Here is a 26,486-nt window from a genome sequence, read left to right on the forward strand (position 1 = left end):
AAGAAGACATAGGCAACATGCCTGCCTAATCAGATACTACAGCTTCCCTTGAACTAAAGAATCCTTTTTTAAGAAAACATTTTTAAATTTTTATTTATTTCCTTTTGTTGCCCTTGTTTTTTGGTTTTTTATTGTTGTTATTAATGTCATCATTGTTAGATAGGACAGAGAGAAATGGAGAGAGGAGGGGAAGACAGAGAAGGGGAGAGAAAGACAGACACATGCAGACCTGCTTCACCGCCTTGAAGGGATTCCCCTGCAGGCGGGGAGCCGGGGGCTCAAACCGGGATCCTTAGGCCGTTCCTTGAGCTTTGCACCACGTGCGCTTAACCCACTGCACTAATGCTCAACTCCCACTTTTCTTTTAACATTGGAATTCTAAGAAATGTTGATAGAAGTGCTCTTCTGAGAGACAACTACTACATACACTATTGACAGGAATATGAATTTGTGTAGTTACTATGAACGACAATGTGAAAGATTCCTCACAAATTAAAATATAACTAACTACCTGGAGTCAGGCTGTAGCGCAAGCGGTGAAGCAGATCTGCAGGTGTCTTTCTCTCCCCCTTTGTCTTCCCCTCCTCTCTCAATTCTTCTCTGCCTTATACAACAATAATAACAATAATAACTACAACAACAATAAAAAGGGGGGGAACAAAAGGGGAAAAAAAGAGGAAAAAAATTATCGGGAGTTGGGAGTTAGCACAGTGGGTTAAGCACGGGTGTCGCAAAGCGCAAGGACCGGCTTAAGGATAAGAGTTTGAGGCCCCAGCTCCTCACCTACAGGAGGGGTTGCTTCACAAGCTGTGAAGCAGGTCTGTTTGTGTCTATCTTTCTCTCCCCGTCTCTGCCTTCCCCTCCTCTCTCCATTTCTCTCTGTCCTACCCAACAATGACGACATCAATAACAACAGTAACTTCTACAATAAAACAAGTGCAATAAAACAAAGGGAATAAGTAAATATCAAAAAAAAATTATCTTGTCCACTTGTGTCTCTTTTTCTTTAAGTGTACTTCTAATTAGACAGATATTTTATTGTTTATTATCTTGTGTGCTTTCCCGTTTATAAGGAAAACTCACATTTCATTCATCAACTTACTTTGCCACACAAAAATATTTTACTCAGCCTAAATTAAACTACCCTTAAAAGTATAACACTGGAAGTAGGTCAGTAGCGCAGAGGGTTAAGCACAGGTGGCGCAAAACTCAAGGTACATGTCCGGGTTTGAGCCTCTGGCTCCCCACCTGCAGGGGAGTCCCTTCACAAGTGGTAAAACAGGTCTGCAGGTGTCCTCTTCCCCTCTCTGTCTTCCCCTCCTCTCTCCATTTCTCTTTGTCCTATCCAACAATTATGAGATCAATAACAATAATAATAACTATAACAAGGGCAACAAAAGGGAATGAATTAATGAATTAATGAATAAATTAATTAACATTTTTAAGTATAACACTAAGGGTGAGAGATAGTACACTATGTAAGAACATGTTCAACCCTGACACCACATGGGAGATAATATGGCACTGGGGAAAGCTGGATCTGTGATATGTGTTCCTCGTTCTAGGTCTCTGTCTTTTTATCTGCATGGAAATGTTTACCCAAGAGCACTTAAATTGCACAGATTCAATGTCCTACTTCTGGGGGTACTGGGGGTTGTGGAATAGCTGTTTATGTCCCTAATTCTAGTAAAACCAAATATGCAGAATTACTTAGTTTTTGCATAGTCCTTTCATGTCTCATTTGGTATTGAAAAGTTCATTGTGAGGTAGAAAGGATGCATTTTACAGCAGCATTTTACATATGAGAAAAGTGAGACCCAGTGAGTTGATGGAACTTGTGAAACAAAATGTGATTCCACTACTTCTTTTTTTAAAAATAAAATAAAAGTCATGCAACGGATTTTATTTATTGTTTTGTTTTTATTTTTAATAATTTTATTTGTTATTAGTTTGTTATAAGATTGTAAGATTGCAATATATAGCTCCACACCACACCCACCACCAAAGTTCCGTATCCCCATCCTCTAGCCTCCCGGAGATAACCACCATGGATAGTTCTCAAAAATCTTAGTTTGCTTGCTTCTGTTCTGTTTGGGAAAACGAGGGGAAAAAAAAAAAAAGCCATTTCTTATTACCTCAGAAAGGGGGGGGGGGGGTTTGCTTAATGCCAGTCAAACCTAACAGTCAAATTAACGTCTTCATCCTTTTGTTTTCAGGGATCCTTGAAGTAGATAAAAGGAGCTGAGGCTAAATAAATAAATTTAACAAATGGAAGGTGTCTCTCTGCCTCCTGAATCCTGTTGGACACTCTTCAGACTTCCACATGGAACAAAGTCTTTGAAATAGGTCTCAAATTTAAAGGGGTTAAGGAGCAAGTTGTGGGTGAGGGATGTGAATTTCTGATCAATGTCCTCTTGTTTTCCAAATTTAATTTTACCATATTAACTGCCGGGAGAGCACGGACTCAACCAATTTCTCAATCTCCTGTAGCTTCTTGCCCTCAGGGCTATGTACATGCCTATATATCGAGATTGGTAGTCCTACCTTTCTATTGTGTTACATTTTTGTGTGTTATACAAGTAAAACAGTACTGTCTGAGGGATGCGGGAACTTACTACAAAAAAAACAAAAACAAATAGAGCTTCAAGGAATTCTTTAGAATTTTCCATTAAAAGGGACTGAGAAGTTAACACAATAGTTATGCAAAACAGCCTTGCCTGAGGCTCCCAGGTCTCAGGTTCAGTTCCTATCATAGCCTTAAGCCAGAGCTGAACAGTAATCTTGAAAGTAAATTAAACAAAGTGAAAAAGTATTTCCCACAAAAAGTTATGTTGTATTGTTCAATAGGATTAATGTCACTTCTTCTGGCGTTTGCCCTTCTTCCGTAGCCAGTCAACAGGTCAGGTTGAAAGCTGTCGGGAGCTGCTTGTTGCTGGCTTTGAAAGTGACTGGGATCCATGTGGATTCAGTCGGCTAGGAAGGATCGTCAGTTTCCCCAATGAATGGGTACTCACTGGATGCACCACGAGAAGGTCGATCCAATGCATCCCAAATGTCACTGATATTTAGGAAAATACAGTGATTCAAATTTGCATGATTAAGGCCACTGAGAGCCCAGGTTCAGTCCTTAACACTGCCTTATGTCAGAGGAATGCTCTGGATTCTCTCTCTCATTAAAATAAATACAAGGCAGGGGAGATAGCATAATGGTTATGCTATTGTGCCGAGGTTCCAAGATCCCAGGTTTAATTCCCTGCACCATAAACCAGAACTAAGCAGTGTTCTGGTTAAAAAAAAAAAAAAAAAAAAAAGCTATTATTATTATATTATTATTATAAAATACAATATGAAATAATACATACATACAAATAAAAGCTTTGCAGCCCCAGAAGGTATACAATGAGTAGAGTATCAGACTTGGATGCATAAGGTCCTGAGTTCAGTCCCCACCATCACGTGTTCTAGAATGGTGGTCTTCTCTCCTTTTCCCTTTCACTAAAAAAAAAAAAAAAGTTTATTTTAAAAATCAAGGAATTGTTAAGAAAAAAAGGAAATGGTGAAGATTAGAGGTTGTTCCTCTTATGACAGCTTAGCACATTGCTTATGAGGCATTCACTTGGTTTAAAAATCTCAAACATGTTTAATGATTCCTGTAAATGAGCTGGCATGAGGGTCACAGACATTTTAGCTTTGCAGACTTCTACTGAGTTTGTTCGAAACTCAAAGTGAGTACCAAGCATGACCCAAACACTCCACTGCATTCTAGGGCTACAAAAACGAGCAAGCATATTGAATGACTAAAGAGGCTGAGTTAATTAATCTAATCAAAACAAGTTTAATGTATTGAAATTGAACTTGTGTGCTGTTTCCCTTTTTATCCTAAGCAGTGGTCCATGCTCCTTTTAAATAAGTCTGGCAAGGGAATGCTTCATACGTCATTGAAATGCCTTTGGGCCTACCAACAGGCAACTTTCTTTATGAAAACAGAGGTAGAAAGGTAGAAAAGCAGTATCTTCTTTTCTCATACTCCCTGTCGGGTTGCACAATTCCCCAACAACTCCCTATTCCACCCTCCCTAGCTAACACAATACAGCTAACATACTCCTTTATTTATTTATTTATTTTGCAGAGACACAAATATAGACCAAATTATGGACCCTATACTTGTTCTTATCCAGTTATCTCTACTCGTTTTCTTAAGATAAGACTCTGTAATAATATCTTCTTTTTCGGAGAACTTCCTGGGCCTCTCCTCACCCTCTTACTCATTTTAACCCACACATGTACCCGACAAACAAAGGTGGGGTTAATACTCTGATAGGTGGATAGATAGCTGTTGAAAAGGTCTGTCATGCTTACATAAATATATCTTCCTCCACTAGACGGTCTCTTCTTTTTAGCAGTAGAAATAAATTCTGTTTGTTTTTCCAGAGCCTTCCTTAGAATTCAGTGAAGACTCTAAGACAGTGTCATAGGGGAGCAAAAATCTGTCACCCCAAAGTATTCCTTTAGCAAAAGATTAATTTAATGGGAGGCGTACTGAATTCTGGGTGCAGGTCATTTTTTTGGGGGGGGCAACTTTGCATATCCTGGAGGTGACTCAGCAGGTAGAGTGCATGCTTTACAGAGCCCTACTTGGGATTGCCAGCTCCACATATGACCATACGATTGAATGGTGCTCGGCTCTCTTTTCTTGCTCTCTTTCTGCCTTTCCAAATCTCTCATAAAGTAAATAAAAAAGAAGTACTTGGGAGTCTGGCTGTAGCGCAGTGGGTTAAGCACAGGTGGCGCAAAGCTCAAGGACCAGTGTAAAGATCCTGGTTCCAGCCCTGACTCCCCACCTGCAGGGGAGTTGATTCACAAACAGTGAAGCAGGTCTGCAGGTGTCTGTCTTTCTCTCCACCTCTCTGTCTTCCCTTCCTCTCTCCATTTCTCTTTGTCCTATCCAACAATGATGACAACAATAATAATTACAACAATAAAACAACAAGGGCAACAAAAGAGAATAAATAAATATTTAAAATCACTTAATAAAAAAAAAAAAGAAGTAAAGAAAAAAGATCATAGGTCAGAGAAACAGCTCAGTTGGGTAGGTTGCTGCTTTCCATACGCCCAACCAATGTTCAAGCCTGACCTCCACTACACTGCCGGAGGCTTTGGTGCTGTGCTTTCTTTCACTCTGTCTCTGTCTCTCTGTCTAAAGTAAAAAATAACTTACATGTACACTCTTCAAGGGTGTCTTCCTCTGAGTAACAGAAAACAAAATCCTTATCTCTTTTCCTTGAAAAGAGCACTCATATCTGCATGCTTTTGTTTGATCATGTGTTTTCCTACTAAGCACTTTAATTCACCTTACTCTTACTCTTCTCCCCCAAAACATTGTTTTAGCTAGGGGTTCTTTTTTATTATTATTATTTTTATAATATTTATTTATTTTCCCTTTTGTTGCCATTGTTTTTTTATTGTAGTTATTATTGTTGTTGTTATTGATGTCATTGTTGTTGGACAGGACAGAGAGAAATGGGAAGAGGAGGGGAAGACAGGGAGGGGGAGAGAAAGATAGATGCCTGCAGACCTGCTTTACCTCTTGTGAAGCAACTCCCCTGCAGGTGGGGGGCGGGGGGTTGGAACCAGAATTCTCATGCCAGTCCTTATGCTTTACCTAGGGGCTCTTAAGCTATGTTCTAAGCTTGTGCAAGAGGTATATATGCATGTTTGATAAGTCTAACCTTACTGATTTATCATTTGCTTTTAACCACTGAAGAACACAGAAGTATGCAGACATTAAGTGTGTCTTCAAGGGGAGGAAAGATAGATCGAACTTTTTTTTTTAAAGAATTTTTTTATTGTTGTAGTTATTGATGTTGTCATTGTTGGATAAGACAGAGAGTAATGGAGAAAGGAAGGGAAGACAGAGAGGAGAGAAAGATAGCCACCTACAGACTTGCTTCACCACTTGTGAAGCAACTTCCCTGCAGGTGGGGAGCTAGGGGCTGACGCAGGTCCTTGCACTTTGCAGAACTCTTTTTTTTCTCATGCCTATAGTTAACTTTTTCTTCATCTTCTACTTTCTACTAGCCATTTCCTTTTTATTCCCAAGTAAAATATATACTTAACTAAGTGTGCATGCTAGACTAAAGCAGAATTAATGCACGTTCCCAATCATTTATTTCCCACCAAATGCTTAGAGAGATCCTCTATCACCCAAACTTCATAAATATCAGTTAAAATATTTTGGAGGAAAAGGTAATGCAAAGGATGAAAGAACTTAAAAATCAATGATTTTTTATGATTAGCCTTATTGACCTATAACTTACACAGAACACAACTATGTATATGTGTATGTATATGTATATGTATATGTATATGTATATGTATATGTATATGTATATGTATATGTGTTTATAGTTTGATAAGTTATATATAGTAATCACCGAAACAACCATGAATGAGAACATCCCTACTACCCTTCAAAGCATCTTTCAACTGCTAAGATTTTAAATGAACTGTTTAGAAAAACCACAAAGCCTGTCAGTGCTGCAAACTGAATGATGCATGTTAGAAAACCAAACACATTTCCCCTTAGTTTTGTGTTGCATGTTTGCTTTTTAGAAACCTTAAAGCATTTAGTAAACAGGATTCTCTTGTTACTCTTTCAGGAAAAAGTATTTTAGCTACAAATATTTGAATCCTAATTCTGTGAAAGCAATGCATACCCTCCCCCAATTAACCTATGTGCTTTTTTCTTTTAAATTTGTTTATTTATTTAAGAAAGGAGACATTAACACATTTTTTTTTCCCTTAACCATATCAGCACTGCTCATCTCTAGCTATTGATGATGCCTGGTGTTGAACTTGGGACCTCTCAAATCCAAGTTCTGTCCATTATTGATGTGTTATATCCCTGGTCCTGTATGTTTCTTTTCATTTCTTTTTTTCTTTTTTTAAAATTTATTATCTTTATTTATTTATTGGATAGAGACATTCATAAATCAAGAGAGAAGGGGTGATAGAGAAAGAGAGACAGAGAGACACCTACAGCCCTGCTTCACTGCTTGCAAAGCTTTTCCCCTGCAGGTGGGGACCGGGGGCTTGAACCGCCACCACCCTGTCCATGTTTCTTTTCTTTTTAAAAAATAATTAATTAATTAATTTATTTATTTATTTATAAATATTTATTTTATTTATTCCCTTTTGTTGCCCTTGTTGTTTTATTGTTGTAGTTATTATTGTTGTCGTTGTTGTTGGATAGGACAGAGAGAAATGGAGAGAGAAGGGGGAAGACAGAGAGGGAGAGAGAAAGACAGATAGCTGTAGACCTGCTTCACTGCTTGTGAAGCAACTCCCCTGCAGGTGGGGAGACGGGGACTCGAACCGGCATCCTTACTCCGGTCCTTGTGCTTTGTGCCACAACTCCCTATGTTTCTTTTCTTACCAGAGACTGTCAGATAAGTATTTTCACAATGTTAGATTAAGTAAATATAAACACAGTTTCAAGGAGTTTGCTATCAGTTTTTCAAGCAGACATTGTAACTTTATCTATTTATCCATCCCTTTATAATTGGCTGTAAAAAAAAAAAATACCTTACACCAAACCAGTCCAAGTTTTGTTTTTTGTTCACCCATTCTGTTATTATTTCTTAAATTCTGCCCATAAGAGAGCATATGACATATTTACCATTCTCTTACTGGTTTGTCTCTCGTAACATGATGTCTTCAAACTCCTCAAGACTCTGGCGAAAGACTGTGGGGGTGTTGGGGACTCAGGGTGCAGGTGAGTGGGTGGGAGTATCTTTCAAGTCCCAGTGCATGATGATGGAAAAAGACATAAGGTGGAGGTGTAGGCACCTACCTTACCGAGATGGGAAATTGTACCCATATGCCAACAACTGTACTATAAACCATTAAGCTCCCAATAAAAAATACATACATACAAACTTTACATGCTGGCAGCATTTGATATGTTAAGATCTGATTTTTTCTTTTCTCTTCTTTAATTTTATTTATTGGGGAATTAATGTTTTACATTTCACAGTAAATACAATAATTTGTACATGCATAACATTTCCCAGTTTTCCATATAACAATACAACCCCCACTAGGTCCTCTGTTATCCTTTTTGGACCTGTATTCTGCCCCCCCACCCAACCCAGAGTCTTTTACTTTGGGGCAATACGCCAATTCCAGCTCAGGTTCTACTTGTGTTTTATCTTCTGATTAAGATCTGATTTGATGGATTAATGAAATGACACAGCAAGCAAGTGAATGACTGAATAAATGAATGAGTGAATGAATGAGCAGTTGCCTCCATTTTAAGGTCCAAGCACTATCTGAGAGACACAATGTCAGATGACTGGCAGAAAGCCACTCTTCTGTGATAGCATAGCCAAATCAGATGCCAGGTTTAAATTCTCTACTCTATCCACTTCACTATAAGCCCCAGTTTTCAAGTCCTATATAAAAAAGTTCAAAGAAAAGATGGAGGAAAGAAAAGGCCATACATAAATGGCTTTAACAAATGAATTTAATTAAACAAAGAATAGCATAAGTGAAGATTTGAAGGACAGAGTTTACTTGATTGGAAGATACTCATTTCCTAGCCCTCCCTCTTCCTTAATGTGTTCAGTAATACTATTTGGCAATGCTTGTTATCTTTTGTCTAAAGCACTTTGTGTTGTTATCTACTGTGTTATTTTAAAAACAGGCTTATTTAATTAAGAAGAAAAACAACAGCCTTTATTGTTGTCCTATATTATGACTAGTAGGAGAGGATCTATAGAAAAGGTTCTTGGAAATGAGAGGTTCTCCATTGTTATTAGAGCAATAGTCACATTTTATTTCCTGTTCCTCCACATTTGAGCAGACAAGAAGTAATACATTTGATGAGAACTATTGTATATGAATGATGCTTTCATTCAGAAACACTATCACAAGAATTCCAAAGAACATTCAATAAAGATAGTCTTGATTTTATAGGAAACTCTGGTCTAAATGGTCCTAACAACAAAAAGAGGGAGACAGGAGCTCCTGAAGTAGCCCTCGGGGGAGTCAAGTGCTTTTTCAGTGCATCCTGAACTGATGCCTTCACTCCATCAGCTGCTCAGATATTCATGAATTGCTGCGTCTTCCAGCATAGCTTTCTCTCCCTCTGCCTTTCTGGCGCGGCACTCTGACCCTCCCTCTGGCTTCTGCTCTTTCTTACTCCTCTCAGCTGCTTAACTACAGCTCCCACTGGAACTTGCACAATCAAAAACAGCTCTCTTCTCCAGCAGCCTTCAGAAGTGCATCACCTGGAGCAGAGCGGCTCGCCCCTAGCGCTCGCTGCAGAGCTGCCAGGTAGCTGGAGGGGGGAGGGGCGCAGGAGGTCCCCTCCTCCTACTCGGCAGCGGTTGGAGCATCTCCTTGAATCCGTTGTTGTATCCTGGGGTATTGAACTAGATTTCAAATAGATTTCAGAGCAATAATGGAAAGAGAAAAGCCATTGCCGGTGGCAACAGAAAGTGGGGAGAGGTTGCTGCAGTAGTCTATGCTGCAGGACGTGTGAGTGAAGACCCGAGCGGGGTTAGAGTCTCCATCCCGCTGGGTCTTCATTAACTGTCTCCTGAAGGGAAAACCGGGAACCAGATGCACTGACCAGGCGGTGGCCACCCTGGATCTATAACTGTGCACTCCTCCTCGCTGTGGAAAATGGTAAACAAAGACATGAATGGTTTCCCAGTCAAGAAATGCTCAGCCTTCCAATTTTTTAAGAAGCGGGTAAGGACCGGTTGTGTTTCTTTTGTTTTCTGTTCTTCTCTCTGAAATGCTTTTGGATGCTTGCCTGAGGTGAGCTTAAGGTTTTGTTACCCAACCCTGAATGAATGCTTCTGGCAGCAGCGGTCCATCTGGGAGAAAAATACCTGCCCTGGTGTAAACTGGGGGGGGGGGAGGGGGGGTAGCAGTGTGTGTGTTGGGGTGGGGGGATGGGGGGAACAGGGCGTACCTTCACAGAGTTGCTTTGGGAGGAGTGGTTGGGCTAGAATACCTTAAGAGGGGTTTCAATTGAAAATGGAAATTTCTCAATCAAAGACACAGAGTATAGGGAGTTTCAAAGAGAATTGGCTCAAATAGGAGTATGATTAGTAATATGTCCGAGGACTAATTTGTGTTGTCTTTGAAGGGTCCAACTTTCCCCACACCCTTCATTCACTCATTGCTGGGCTGTGCATTATCATCTTCACTAGTCACAATGTGCAGCTTCTGACTTCCTAAGCCTTTTCAGTCAATAACTTGCTGAGTTTCTACCTGTGTCAAAAATAGCAAAGGATTAGAATGACCTCTTAAAAAATGAGAAAATACAGCATATTAACGCCCCAATTTCAAATTGCCACAGTTTTCTTAATATGACTTCCATTTTTTCTTTTCTTTTTTAACAGAGAGCAGTGGGTAGGCTGAATTCTAATGACACTATGAGAACTAAGCTTCACTCTACAATCATTTCTTTTTCTTTCTTTCACATTCATGTTCCTCAGACACAAGTTATAAATGACAAAAATAAATAGGGGTTTTCAGTAACCCCAGTTTATCAGAATAATCACTCTGGTGGTCTGTTTAAATCTGTTATACATGAGTTGGTGGTTAGAAACAATTAACTGTTAAGGACTGCTGATTGACACCTTTATGAAGAGTTTCCTCCAATCCCCCAGCTGCCCTGTCCTATTTAGTATCCCAGGGCACTTCCATCAAAGGGTTCTCTTCATTGATCTTTCCTTCTCTTTATTCAGGTTCTTTTTGTACTGTGTCTGAAATGCAATCATTCACTCAACTCCTCCGCACAACACAATGAGTTATGGGGTAGGCTGATTTCTCTATAAAGGGGCTAGCTGGGAAGGCAGGACGTAAACAGTGTGTTGGGCCCAGTCAGGGGGTCATTATGGACCCCCACATACTCTGGATTGAGTTGACTTAAGTAAAGCAAAATGTACCTTCAGGTTGTTGGGCCATAGCATATACATTAAAACCAAAGCAAAACTTCTCCTGGCAACTGTTCTTGGGGCCGAACACCAGCCCAGATTATCACTAGTTAAGACTAAGTGAAAGCAAGTCAGGGCAGCTTCTCAGGGCTCCAGAATGTTTTCTCTGAAGTCAGAATATTTCATTCCATTTGTAAAAATGAATTTCCAAGAGTAAGCAAATGTTTTGCTAGTAATCAGTTCCACAGCCCATAATTCAATACTTACTCTCTTTATACTCTTTGCATTAATTTATTTGTTGGTTTTGAGGTGACTAGAGTGAATGTGATACTGTAAAAAACTTCTCACTCTGGTATCCTGTGTCAACCAAGTAGCAGGAGAGAGCTTTATTTTATTTATTTATTTTTTAAAATACTGTCTCTTCTTTCTTCCGCTATGGAAATTTGCTAATAGACATATTCATTTTAGTTAAAAGCACAGTACACCCATGGCTCTCAGTTGGCCTTTCTGTATACTAAATTTTGTAAAGACACTCCAGGATATAAATGTCTTATCTGTGTACATGCCAAAAAAAGATTACCTCAAGGTATGTGGCACACTTCTTCATTTGTCTTCTAACCTAGGTCTATCAGTTGCTGTAAAGAGGATTGGAATTGCCCCTTCCTGTTCTCCTTGCTCCTCAAGGACAGCAAACTGATTGTAGCTTTGAACCACATTATGGAGAGCCCCAGGAATAAATTCCTGCCTTCTCTACTGAAATAGTCAACAAATGCTGTTTTAAAAGTTCGCTGCAGCTAGAATGGTGACTTTACTTTGGGCTTTGTTTTTGTTCGTTTGTATTTTTAATTTTTCAATTAAAATGTAAATAAATGCATAAACATTAAGACAATACTGAGGTCAGGCCTACCTCCTCCTCCCTCTTCCTTCCCTTAGTGGATTGCTGATTTTGCCATATCTATGTCTGTATCTTCCAGAACTTTCCTGAGTTTTACATAGTCATATGTTAAATGCCTTTGTTTTCATCTAAGAATGATCCATTTTTCTATATTCTGATGTTGAAACCCCACACATTCCTTCATGTTTTACTCCTAACCTATCTAGAAGTCTTACATAGTAAACCTTTGTTCTGTACCCACATGAAAACCCTAAAGACACCTTGGAGGAAAAATAATTTTTTAGGATTCACTTAAAACACACACACACACACACACACACACACACACACACACACATGCGCACACACACACACTGAGGTTTGCATCCAAATTGTAATTATAGAATGCCTAAATTTAGTTATTAAGACATTCTAAAAATGAATGTAAGAAGTTTATCAAAAGAGAATAAACCCTCTCCATTCATTTAGGATGTTAGGTATGTACACAATTTATTGAGTGCTTATTATGTTATAAGCATGCACCTAAATGTTTTGTATGCATTATCTCATTTTATCTTCATACAGTAAGATTATAAAATGTGGAGCGTATGGCTTGGAGAAATGAAACAAATGGTCCAAGGTCACATATTGAAAAAAAGTAGCAGAATCAACATTTAAACCTGCTTTGATCCAAAATCTGTATTCTTAATTCAGACTCGACTTCAAATCACCTTTCTTTCTCACAGCAGATTTTTTTTTTCTTTCCAGAAGCAATCTTTATGCCCTTGCTTATTTTATAAAACCTATAAAAGCAGACAAGCTTCTCAAGCTCCTTTTTAGCCCATCTATGGTGAGAGTAACAATGACAGTGATGGAAACAGCCCCAGGAAATTCAGCTTCTAGGAAAATGCACTCTAAAGAAAAGCAGCCCTGGTGCTAGCTAGTTCCACAAAATCCTTAGCATTTATGTTTTCTATCCTCGTGTTTTAAAAACTTATTTAAAGCGGCTTAATTTCACTTAGTTGAGAATTGCTAAACTAAATTAAATAAGAGTTCTACTTTCTTCCTTTCTGTGTGAATGATAAGTTAGATGCTTATGGATTATGGTTTTTTTTTTTTTAATTCTTGGAGTCTCTAAAGTTTCATTTAAGGTGAATGAAGAAAGGTTCTTATCAGTTTTACTATCACAATCATGAGCTTTGTTATCAATTGTGCTAAAGATGACCCACTGTCATGAATTTAAAGGTTTATTAATGGTTCACATTCTTACTTGATAACTCAGGAAATGTCAACTATATTATCTTCAATTTGATAATCTCTCTTGGAAATACTTTAAGCATATACTTCTTCAGCATTACATTAGCTTGTGTAATACTCACAAGGATAGCTAGCTGTACAGATTTTGGCTTTGAAAAGAACCTTAGATGTCCTTCATTGACCTCTGTTTGGGAGATAAGGAAATGGAGTTGCTCGGAAAGAGAATCATCTACTCAAATTAGGTTGGGGCTAAGCCATCCATCACATTTAGGATTTCATTCCAGATCCAGTGTTCTTTCTTCTTCATTAAGCTCTCAAACCAATCTAGTGCTTCAAGTTTCACTTGTTCATTTTATTTTTAAGCAGAGCAGGAAAAAAAAAAAATCCAGTTCTTGTCAGACTGAGAAAGATAATATAATTGTTATGTAAAACAGACTCTCATACCTGAGGCACTGAAGGCTCCAGGTTCAATTCCCATAAACCAGAGCTGAACATTACTTTGGTAAAATAAATAAATAACTTCCAATTCTTGTCTTCGTAGAGCTAATTGCCAAGTCAACAGCACTGTTAAGGACATTTCTTTTTTTTTTTTAAATATTTATTTATTCCCTTTTGTTGCCCTTGTTGTTTTACTGTTGTAGTTATTGTTGTTATTGTTATTGTAGTCATTGTTGTTGGATAGGACAGAGAGAAATGGAGAGAGGAGGGGAAGACAGAGAGGGGGAGAGAAAGACAGACACCTGCAGACCTGCTTCACCTCCTGTGAAGCAATTCCCCTGCAAGGTGGGGAGCCGGGGGCTTGAACCATGTTAAGGACATTTCTACCACAAATCAGCATTTCTTGATTTTGTAAATTTATTTATTTATTTTTATTAGTGATTTAAAATGAGCAATAAGATTGTGGGATAAGAGAGGTACAATCCCATACAATTCCCATCACCAGAGCTCTGTATCTCTTGTCTCTTCCATTGGGAGCTTCACCATTCTTTTTCCCTCTGGGAGTATGGATTCTGGGTAATTATGGGGTGCAGAAGGCTTCTATTATTGCTTCTCTGCTGAACCTGAATGTTGGCAGGTTAATCCATACCCTCAGCCTGTTTCTATCTTTCCTTAGTGGGTCAGGGCTCTGGAGAGGTGGGGTTCCAGGACACATTGGTAAGGTTGGCTTCATAGTATCCTCTACAACTTGGTGGCTGAAAAGCATTACAATATAAAGAAGAACAAATAGTTGAATAATCAGAAACCTAAAGGTAAGACTATAGCAGATGAAATTTGAGGTTTTGATGTTAAAAGAAGCTATGAAGTCTGTTTTAGGTACATTTCAAGGGCCTCATGGCTTTACTAATTTTTGTCTGAGCCCAACAACTAACATGCAGGTGGATGAAAAGTATTGTGTGGGAAGATGATGTCAGAGTTGGGAATAGGACTGGAAAACTATGTCAGGACAGAGAGTAGGCCCCAAATATGGCAAAAGTATTTAAATATCTTTAACTAAAAACCCCACTGATGAGACCTAGAGCCCATGTCTATTCATAGGAGCATGTGTAACCTCTGCATCCCTGTTGGTCTGAGCTCACAATTCCTTTAAATAGTTTTTAAAAATGATAAAACTTATGTAGTGCTACTATAGGTAGGCTGTATTCTAAGACAGGTAAGTAAATTTGCTTTTTAAAATTCTCACCCTCAAAACAATTCTCAGGAAGATATCACCAGTTCATAGATGAAAAAAAAACTCTAAATCAGACATCTCATTAATGACAGAGTCAAGGTTTGGATCAAAACACCTGACTCTAAAGTTCCTTTCCTTAACATCTTAGCATCTCCCTGCCTATTGATTTTAATCAATCCCTGATGGTCAAAGAAGAGAGAAAGGTATGGCTGCTTTAAATTCTTTCTTTCTCTTAAAATGACAGGAAACAAATACAAGGTAATGATGTTTATTCTAGCAGAGCTGAGAAATCAAAGCAAGCTCCTCGGGAGTGGTTTAGTAGTTTCCCGTAACTGTCCCATAAGCATTGTAAAGACACACTTGCAATTTATTTTCCTTTATTGTTCTTCATTGTCTGCTAAAATCATCTGAATTGCAATGATAAAAAAAAAAGTCCTTTAAAACTTTTTTGTCATCATTCCAATGCTTCAATCTGACATTTTATGTGTCTCTGTGTATGTGCATGTGTATGTGTGTCTACAGAGCACATAGAAGTTTGTACAAAAACTTATATGAAATAGATTGTCATACCATGCCATATTCTCAAAATTCTAGTCTTGTTGCTGCTACATTATTCTGGTCATAGATACCTCTGATGCTCTGTTAGTATACAATTTACAACTTACCTCTGAGCTTTTTTTTTTGGGGGGGGGAGGGTTAATGGTTTACAGTATAGTCTTTTTAAAAAAAATTTTATTTATTTTCCCTTTTGTTGCCCTTGTTGTTTTTATTGTTGTTGTAGTTATTATTGTTGTCGTCGCTGTTAGATAGGACAGAGAGAAATGGAGAGAGATGGGGAAGACCGAGATGGGGAGAGAAAGATAGACACCTGCAGACTTGCTTCACCGCCTTTGAAGCGACTCCCCTGCAGGTGGGGAGCCAGGGGCTCAAACGGGGATCCTTACGTTGGTCCTTGTGCTTTGCTGCACTACTGACTGACTCCCAGTATAGTCTTTAATACACAGGCACAGCCACTCATTTCCCCTTTATTGATGTGTAAGAAACACACCAGGACCCCAATCTTCCCTTCATCTTCCCTTCATCTTCCCTTCCTTCCCCTTTGCTTTGGTGGACAAGCCACACCCAGTCCATGTTTCACCTTATATTCTCCTTTACTTACTTTCTTCTTAAGTTTTCCTTAAGTAATATCATTTGGTATTGGTCTTTCTCTTTCTGTCTTGTTGCACTCAACATGATGTCTTCAGGTTCGGACCAGGGTATTGCAAAGGAGATGATTCTATCATTATTAACAGCTGTGTAATACTCTATAGTTTATATGTATCACAACTTTCTTAGTTATTCATCTATCCTTGGGCTGCTTCCAAATTTGGGATTTTAGAAGCTATGCTGTTTTTTTTTTTTTTTTAAGGTAGATGTTTTTGTTTTTCCTGGGTAAATCCTTAGGAGAAGGATTGCTGGGTCAGAAGGTAGGCCTGTTTTCTAGAGTTCTGGTGAATCTCCAGACTGTTTTCCATAGTGGTTGGGTCAATTTAGGAAATGTAGGAGAGTCCTTTTCTTGCTACACAGGCTGATGATCATCTTCAGATAGAACACTTCAGTGCTATATTCACCAAACTAGAATCTCAGGTCAACAAGTGACAAAGCAAACGCAATATCCAAGTGAGCTATCCTGCCCTGCAAAGGTCCTTTTTTATGTGGAACTCTTCATGTCTTCAGGTGACTAACACAACTTTCTCTGAGAGTCAGGCACTGTTCAAATCACTTATGCAATCCCTAATGACTCTTTTATCCCCTTTTTATAGCCAAAGAAACTGAAGTTCAGAGTGTTTTGTGGTTATAATGTCAGGAAGGGATATAATTAAATTTGGGCAGGAAATTTTAGCATTACTACTCTTCACATTTGAGTTACTGTAGTGGACTGTCTTCATGCTAACACTGAAGAAAAATTGACCCTCCTCTCTAGAAATATCCTGTGAGGATGATCCAGAGAATGTTACAGTGGTGATGGAGCATGGTCATAACTATGAAGAGTTTCATTTGCCAAGAAACTCCTGAGAACAGTAGGAACGCTTTCCAACAAATCAGAATCAGAAGTCTACCTTGATTTTCACCAGGAATTTGGCCATGCTTCCTGGAAAGGGACAACACTGACTTGTGTTTTCTTCAGAAGGAGCTAAATTTTGAGCTGTTTCAGTATCTCCTAGATATATTACAATCGCACAGCACATCACCAACTCCAACTGCCTTAGAATATTAAGACTATTTATTCATCTATGTTTCCCAAGGGCTGAAAGTTCCTCAAGGAAAGAAGAGACATTATTTTGTTCACTATATCTAGTAAATGAAAATATGACTCAAGTGGATGAAAAAACTATATATTAATTTGTTCTAAAATCAAGGTCTTGTCTTCTCCCCCTTTCTTTGTTCTTGAAGCAAGTTAATGGCTCTAAATATATTTTCATTCAGTGTTTGGGTGTGGAGCACATATAAGTGGAGACTTAAAAAAATTAATCTTTTAAAAAATTTTATTTATTTTCCCTTTTGTTGCCCTTCAAAAAATAAATCTTATTCAAAATTATTTTGCTACTACCTCCTAACAGTTGAGAGGTCCTTAAAAGAAACTTGACCTGAGCTTATCTATGAACCCAATCTGTACATTATAACTTATTTACTACAACGTGTTTTCTTACTAGTCCAAACAAAACAAACACAATCATGTTTATCTCTCTCTTTCCTTCTTTCTTTTTTACTTCTTTGTACCTTAATCTCAATTACTGACTTCACTATGACACAATTCTTCATTATGTTTTTTCCTGTATAGAATCTTAATGCTGTTCTTTAAATGATTGTTTCCCCTCCTTTTTTTAAAGCCACTGAGTGTGAACAAAGAAAAAGGAACAGCGGGTTAAGCGCAGGTGGCGCAAAGCACAAGGACCGGCATAAGGATCTCGATTCGAACCCCGGCTCCCCACCTGCAGGGGAGTTGCTTCACAGGCTGTGAAGCAGGTCTGCAGGTGTCTATCTTTCTCTCCTCCTCTCTGTCTTCCCCTCCTCTCTCCATTTCTCTCTGTCCTATCCAACAACGACAACAACAACAATAATAACTACAACAATAAAACAACAAGGGCAACAAAAGGGAATAAATAAATAAAAAGAAAAGAAAAAAAAAGAAAAAGGAAAGTTTGAGTTCAATACGCTTTTCCCACTTTAACCTACTTTTTTTTTAATATTTATTTATTCCCTTTTTGTTGACCTTGTTGTTTTATTGTTGTAGTTATTGTTGTTGTCATTGTTGGATCCTTATGCTGGTCCTTGGGCTTTGCGCCACCTGCGCTTAACCCGCTGCGCTACAGTCCGACTCCCTTTAACCTACTTTTAAAAAATATAAATATTTTATTTATTTACTTATAATATTATTATTTTTTTAAACCAGATTTCTGCTCAGCTCAGGCTTATGGCAGTTTTAGAAATTAAACCTGGATCTTCTGGTGCCTCAAGCATCAGAGCATATTGTGTCTACTAACATTTTTTAAAGATTGGGCTAAACAGGGCAGTGCTTGGTTAGCTAGGTTTGTATATACTAGGAAGTTACTATTCAGCCTTATAAATTATAGGCAAGCAGTCATTCTCAGGTAGTAGATATTTTGTTTCCCAGAAACTCATGAAAGTCCTAGGATAATCAGACTCTCATTCTCCTGCACTGCTAGGAATATATTTTGAATGAAAAGTGTGGCAGAGTACTCTGAAAGTTGCTTTTTTTTTTTCCTCCTTTTTTTTTTTTTTTAAAGGACAGGTATGGAAGTATGAGTGCTATATATTTATTCCCTTTTGTTGCCCTTGTTTTGTTGTTGTAGTTATTATAGTTGTTGCTATCGATGTCATCATTGTTGGATAGGACAGAGAGAAATGGAGAGAGGAGGGGAAGACAGAGAAGGGGAGAGAACGACAGACACCTGCAGACCTGCTTCACCGCCTGTGAAGCGACTCCCCTGCAGGTGGGGAGCCGGGGGCTAGAACCAGGATCCTTACGCCGGTCCTTGCGCTTCGTGCCACTTCGTGCCCGCTGCTCTACCGCCCGGACTCCTGTGAGTGCTATATATAACTCTGAAGCAAGAAAAGTTCTAAGCTTATCTAGATTCTGTAATTTGCAAATTCTTAGTAAGATAAAACAAATATGGGGAGCGGACAACCACTGAAATAACTACCTCCAACTAGAATTATGATTAGAAAACTGTAAGAAGGGAGTTGGGCGGTAGCAGCGGATTAAGCGCAAATGGCACAAAGCACAAGGGCCCATGTAAGGATACCGGTTCGAGCCCCGGGCTTCCCACATGTAGGAGGTCGCTTCGCAAGGGGTGAAGCAGGTCTGCACGTATCTGTCTTTCTCTCCCCCTTCTGTCTTCTCCTCTTCCCTCCATTTCTCTCTGTCCTATCTAACAACGATAACAACAACAAAGGCAACAAAAAGGGAAAATAAATTTAAAAAAAACTAAAAAACAAAAAGTATATGGGAATTGGATCAATAGAAAAAATTAATTAGTAATTTGGGTCAAGCAAAAAAAAATTCACTACAGAAAATATAGTAGAGGCATTTTCTACAAAGTATGATTTAAAAAAATGCATACCAATTAGACTTTTAAAATTAGGCCCAAGAAATTAAGTAGTAAATGGCTTTTGCCATATTGATACGTAAGGAAGTAACTTTTGATTACTTTTATCTTGATTACTCACTTGTTTTGATTACTAGCTTGTCAACTTCTCTGAGCATGAAATCCTTGACTTCTCACCAACATGGTGACAAGGATTTTTATCCTTTCCATAGGATTTAAGATAGCTACATTTACAAAGTAGTTAAATCAAGGACTTTAATTGAAAGGACATGCACTACTTCTCTGGAATAATCAAGCTGATCTGAAACTTATTCTCAGTTTCCTCCCTTCTCAGAATAAAAATTGCAACAACTTGCCCAAATCATTGACCTAAGGACAGACATACTCAGTAATTGGTCAGGTTTCTCTAGCAGAGGGAACAATCACACTGATAATTTTTGAAAAGATTTTGGAAGAAGGAAGTGGAGCAGGTGTGTGTGTGTGGCGGGGTGGTAGATAGGAGCAAAGATACACAGAAAAGCAAGTTTGGAACTGCTTTGACTTTCACAGCTGCGGTATTTGAAGAAAGGAATACTATCATTGTTTACATTCACACAGGACAGTAGAAAAACCTTCTCCTTGGTAGTGCAATATGCCAAAATATTACTCTTAATTATTTTCTAGAACCTGCTGTGACATTTTTCTGGGAAGAGATCACTTGACTATTTTTGTAGCTTTGGGGTCACCTTGATCTTTTTTTCATCCTAGGTCAGGGCTTTCACCCAAAATGCCTTTTGCTTGGAGAATGATCAGTGATGTGATTTTTATGCTTATCTCTTTTCCTCTTCATCTCTCTTTCTCTCTGCCTCTCATTACTGGAAGATAAGCTCACATCAAGGCATAAGAAAAAAAAAAATTAAACGGAAATATCCCAAACTCATCTGGGTTTCTAGAAATCACAGAACTCAACTTCAAGGGCATCTCTGAGTCTACTAGAGTAAGACCAGCCAGTGTAGAATACCCTGACAGCTCAAAACTTTTAGTTTCTGGAAATACTAAGAGTGTAATACCGGTGAGAAAGTTCCCAAAATACTTATTTTTTAAAAACTCAAGTTCTTTGTAAGATCAGTATCAAACATGTTAAAGAGGAAAATAAAAACCTTAAAGCCTAGGTTGGGGATTTAAAATTACTACTTAGTAATTACTACATTGCCAGTATTTAATATTCATAAAAGTCTTTTTTTCCCCCCATAGAATGATCTTTCTGAAAACTGATTAAATTTTCTTTGGTCTCTGAATCTTTTTGTACTAGTATAAATTGGAGTTACATTGTAGAAAACATATAGAAGAAGAAAAAAAAAAGGCTCTCAGAGTAGTTAAAAAGATCATGGAAAGTTTATGTTGCAAAGCAGTGAAGCAGTGGTATAGAAAGTAAAAACAAATGTCCTGGAAATTTGCCTCTCCAGAGCTGTAGCCCACTAAGGAAAGACAGAAACAGGCTGCGTGTATGGATCCATCTGCCAATACCCATGGCCAGCGAATAAGCAATTACAGAAGCCAGAATGCCTTCCTTCTGCACCCCAAAGCAATCTTAACCCATACTCCCAGTGGGGGAGAAGTGACAGGAGGAAGAGGATAAGAGGCAGCTCCCTGAGAGAGAAAAGGAAAAGGAGAGGGACATTTGGATGTAGTAATAAGGTTATTTGTGGCTTGGAGAGGAAGAGAGGATTGGACTTGGAAGGAAAAAGGGGGCAATTATGTACAAATGTAGACAGATAGTTGTAGAGATGATGGTTAACCTGTGTCTGCAACCTTGGGAGAACCGCAGCAGACTGCAATGGGGGGATTGGGAATTCAACTGGTAGTGGGAATGATGTGAAATTATATCCCTGTTGACGTAACTTTGTAAATATTTAAGCAATAATAAAGAAATACATAAAGTTGGGGGAAAAAAAAGAAAGCGAAAACACTGAGGGGCCAGATGGTGGCCTACCTGGTTGAGCACACACATTACAGTGCTTAAAGATCTGAGTTCAAAGCCAGGGTCTCCAGCTGCAGTGGCTTCAAGAGCTGTGAAACAGTGCTGCGGGTGTTTCTTAGTCTTTCTATCTCCCCTTTCCCTGTTGATTTCTCTGCCTATTCAAAAGGAAGAAAGGAATGAAGGAAGAAAGGAGGGAGGGAGGGAAGGAATGAATATTGAAAATAAACCCTCTTTATTGTCTCTTTTTTTAAATTTCTTTTTGAGGGGAATTAATGTTTTACAGTCGACAGTAAATATAATAGTTTGTACATGCATAACATTTCTCAGTTTTCCACATAACAATACAACCCCCACTAGGTCCTCTCTCATCCTTTTTGGACCTGTACTCTCCTCCCCACCCGCCCCAGAGTCTTTTACTTTGGTGCAATACACCAACTCCAATTCAGGTTCTACTTGTTTTCTCTTCTGATCTTGTTTTTCAACTTCTGCGTGAGAGTGAGATCATCCCATATTCATCCTTCTGTTTCTGACTTATTTTATTTAACATGGTTTCTTCAAGCTCCATCCAAGATTGGCTGAAAACAGTGACGTCACCTTTTCCAATAGCTGAGTTATATTCCATTGTGTATATATTCCACAACTTGTTCAGCCACTCATCTGTTGTTGGACACCTGGGTTGCTTCCAGGTTTTGACTATTACAAATTGTGCTGCTAAGAACATACATATACAAAGATCTTTTTGGTATGTTGGGTTCCTTAGGATATATCCCCAGGAAAGGAGCTGCAGGATCATAGGGTAGGTCCATTTCTAGCCTTCTGAGAGTTCTCCAGACTGCTCTCCATAGGGGTTGCACCAGCAGTGCAGGAGGGTTTCTTTGATCCCACAACCTCTCCAGCATTTGTTACTGATACCTTTTCTGAGGTATGACATTCTCATAGGAGTGAAGTGGTATCTCATTGTTGTCTTTATTTGCATTTCCCTGACAATCAAAGACTTGGAACATTTTTTCATGTGTTTCTCAGCCTTTTGGAGCTCTTCTGTGGTGAATATTCTAACCATGTTCTCTCCCCATTTTTGGATGGAGTCATTTGTTTTCTTGTTGTTGAGTTTGGCAAGCTCTTTATATATTTTGGTTATTAAACTCTTATTTGATGTATAACAATTAAAGATCTCCCAATCTGTGAGGGATCTCTTTGTTTGGGTAGTGGTTTCTTTGCTGTGCAGAAGCTTTTTAATTTGATGTAGTCCTATAGGTTTATACTTGCTGTAGTCTTCCTTGTAAGTGGATTCATTTTATTGAAGATGTCATTAAAATTTATGCAGAAAAGAGTTCTACCAATATTTTCCTCTAAGTATCTGATAGTTTCTGGTTTGCCATCTAATAAGTCCTTGATCCACATGGAACTCACTTTTGTGTTTTGTGAAATATATAGTGGCTCAATTTCATTTTTCTGCATGTTATAACCCATTTTTTCCAATACCATTTGTTGAAGAGACTCATCTTCCCCATTTAATAGTCTGGACACCTTTGTCAAAGATTAGATGTCCATAGGTATGGGGGCTTACTTCTGGGCTCTCAATTCTATTCCACTGGTCAATGTGTCTATTCATGTTCCAGTACCAAGCAGTTTTGATGACAATGGCCCTATAATACAATTTGAGATCTCAGAGTGTGATGCCTCCAGTTCTGTTCTTTCTTCTCAAGATTGTTTTGGCAATTCTAGGTCTTTTCTGGTTCCAGATAAACATTTGTAGCATTTGTTCTATTCTCCTAAAAAATGTGGTTGGGATCTTGATGAGGATAACATTAAATTTATATATAGCTCTAGGTAGTATATTCATTTTAATGACATTAATTCTTCCAACCCATAAACATGGAATATCTTTCCACTTCTTTGTTTCTTTTTCTATTTCCTTGAGTAATTTTCAGTATACAATTCTTTCACTTCTTTGGTTAGGTTTGTTCCTAGATATTTTATTGTTTTTGTTGCTATAGCAAAAGGAATTGATTTCTGGATTTCATCTTCTAACTTAGTATTTGCAAGGAGGAATGCCATTGACTTTTGAATGTTAATTTTGTAGCTTGACACCTTACTGTATTGCCTGGTAATTTCCAAAAGCTTCTTGCTGGATTCTTTAGGTTTTCCTATGTATACTATCATGTCATGTGCAAATATGGAGAGTTTGACTTCTTCTCTTCCAATCTGTATGCCTTTAATTCCTTGCTCCTGCCTGATTGCTATGGCAAGAACTTCCAACACTATGTTGAATAGTAATGGTGATAGTGGACAGCCTTGTCTAGTACCTTATATGAGGGGAAATGCTTCCAGTTTTCCACCCTTGAGTATGATGTTGGCTGTAGGTTTGTTCCAGTATCTTCAGGAATTTCCCATCTATTCCCATTTTTTGTAGCATTTTGATAAAGGGATGTTGTATTTTGTCAAAGGCTTTCTCTGCACCTATTGTTATGACCATGTGATTTTTGGTCTTGCTTTTGTTGCTATGGTGGATCACATTGATTGATTTGTGTATATTAAACCAATCTTGCACGCCTGGGATAAACCCTACTTGGTCATGATGAACAATCTTTTTTATAGACTGCTGTATCTGGTTGGCTAGAATTTTGTTCATTATTTTCGCATCTATGTTCATCAGAGATATTGGTCTGTAGTTTTCTTTTTTGGTTGTGTCCCTGCCTGCTTTTGGTATCAGAGTGATGTTGGCTTCATAGAAGCTGGAAGGGAGTATTCCTGTGTCTTCAATCTTCTGGAAGACTTTCAAAAGTAGAGGTATTAGTTCTTTTTTGAAGGCTTTGTAGAATTCATTTTTAAAACCATCTGGTCTGGGACTTTTATTTTATTATCTTATAGCTTTCCTGGAACCGAGAAATATAGAAGTTCTGTGGGCTGTCTTTCTCTTTCACAGTGTCTCTAGTAGCCACTCACTAAAACATGTTTAATGAATCAATAAAAATAATGTAGTCAGGCTGGGTGAACAGCACAGTGGTTATGCAAAAAAACTTTCCTACCTATGACTCTGAAGTCCCAGGTTCAATCCCCAACATACCATAAGCCAGAGCTGAGCAGTGCCCTGGTCTCAGTCACTCTCTCTCTCTCTCTCATAAAACAAATAAAATATTAAAAATAATAATGTAGTCAAGGAATCTAAGTAAGTAGTATATGTATAACTATAAAATTATTTGATTAAGTAGCCATCTTATTGGTAAAGAAACAGAGTAATAATGTAAAGAAAGCCTTGGTCTCATTTTTATTTCCAGGTAATGTTTTTTGGCATGCAGAGCATTTCAGTAAGAAACTAATGCTTTAGTGAAATAATATGCTCTAAAGCAAGTAATAAAGTGGCTTTTTTTTTTTTAATTGGTGAGACTTAGTAGAAAACAGATTTGGGCACTGAGTTCCAAGTGAATGTTTCTTTTTATCATTAGTTTGGCATTTTTTATGATACTGAGTATAAACATTTTTAAATCCTGTGACAAGTTAGAGCTTGATTTACGAGTACCATATCCTTTACATCACTTTTAGTGTGATTAAAAAGCAAATATTAGTGAAAACATTTATGTTTTACTGAAGCATCTGTTTTATGTAATTATAAGGCTTAAGGATTTAAGATGTCTGGAAGATATGGCACTAAATTCGTAGAAGTAAATTTCAGCATTACTAGTTTATCTTCCGTGAGATGTCAGGAGGTTCTAAAAACTATCTTCTGTTTTCATAGGGAACTAGAACTTGTGGCAGTTTGTCTATATACTACAAACTAATGGTTTACATACCAATGGTTATATATACATTGGTTATAGGTCTGAGATGACCTAGTAATCAAGGTTGCTTCTACCCAAGAACTGTGAGAAAAGAATTAGCTGATGACTTGTCTTCTTGGCTTATAGATAGCTATCTTCTCCTTGCAAATCTTCACATTATCCCCTCCCCCTTTTTTATTTCTTTATTGGGGTTATCTCCCTTTATGAAGTATCTGTCCAAATTTCCCTTCTTTTAAGAACTGGTCATATTGGATTTGAACCTACTCCTTTTTAAATCAATTACCTCAATAAAGATCTTTTCTCCAGTTAAGTTCATATTCTGAGATTCTGTTCTGAAAGGAATAATACAAATCACCAGTAGGCTTATCTTTACCATTGTAGCCTCATTCAGATCCGAAATGCAGCATCCTCAACAGAAAAGGCTAGAAATTAGAATTTTACACTTTGTTAAAAATATCAACAAATTATGAAGAACATGAAATATTACAGAAAAGTTATTAACTGTGGAATATCAGGGAAAACAGAGAGGTGTTTGGCAGAGAAGAACATGTTTTTTAAAAGATAGTAATGTGATAGAACTGGGAAGCAGAAAATGTTTGCTAAATGTTATATAATAAAGCTTTCGGAGCTCGGTGACTGTTAAGATATCTAATCTATCATTTAAAAGCTTAAAACTAAATAATAGCAATCTATAAATTAATTTTTTCAAAGAACATTAATATAATTGCTTCTTTTTTTTTTCCTTGACCTCAAAGACTGAATGATGCACTCACTAGAATCTAGTATTATTATATACAGGGATTTATCAACTTTAGCAAAGCATTCATATCTCATTTATTTGTTCTTTAGTCAACATTTATGTAGAGCTAACACTCTCTCTACTTTGCCACTAATAAGGTGGTGAAAGTATTGCTCATGGTTCTATAACCAAAGAACACATTAAATCAGGCATTTTGATTAGTCTCTAAAACTTGATCTCAATCAGGTAGAATTTAAGAACATATGCATATATTTTTTAAATCTGGTATGTTGACAGTTAGTTTTTGCATTATTCTTATCAGAAATGAGAGCAATCAATTTTTTTCCATAGCACTGTTCTTTCAAAAGTCATTATTTTTCAAACAACCCATTTATAATTACTATTGAAACTTCCTTTTTTGTGTTCTGACCACCAACAACCAGTATGAATTACCTATTTTTGTTGGACATTATGGCGGGAATGAGGATAATTCTTTTTTCTTTCTTTTTTTTTTACTTTTCCTAAGACATTCATTCCCTAGGAGTTTGGGTCATATCTCACTATTATATGCTTTTTATAATAGCCTGTGCATTTTTATGATGTTTGACATTTTCTAATACCATATTGCCATAGCTACTAAATGTTC

The 26,486-nt window shown here is 37.8% G+C and overlaps 1 protein-coding gene across 1 annotated transcript in view; it reads left to right on the top strand.

The window, feature by feature from the left end:
* The first annotated feature begins 9,050 nt into the window (after positions 1-9,050).
* Positions 9,051-26,486, top strand: part of SGK1 (serum/glucocorticoid regulated kinase 1) — a 142,460-nt gene continuing 125,024 nt past the window's right edge. The window contains exon 1 of the mRNA XM_007520024.3: positions 9,051-9,756. Coding sequence (XP_007520086.1) covers positions 9,688-9,756 — 69 coding nt within the window. The 5' untranslated portion in view covers positions 9,051-9,687. The remainder of the gene's footprint in view (positions 9,757-26,486) is intronic.

This window comes from Erinaceus europaeus, chromosome 4 (assembly GCF_950295315.1).
Source record: "Erinaceus europaeus chromosome 4, mEriEur2.1, whole genome shotgun sequence".
NCBI lineage: Eukaryota > Metazoa > Chordata > Mammalia > Eulipotyphla > Erinaceidae > Erinaceus > Erinaceus europaeus.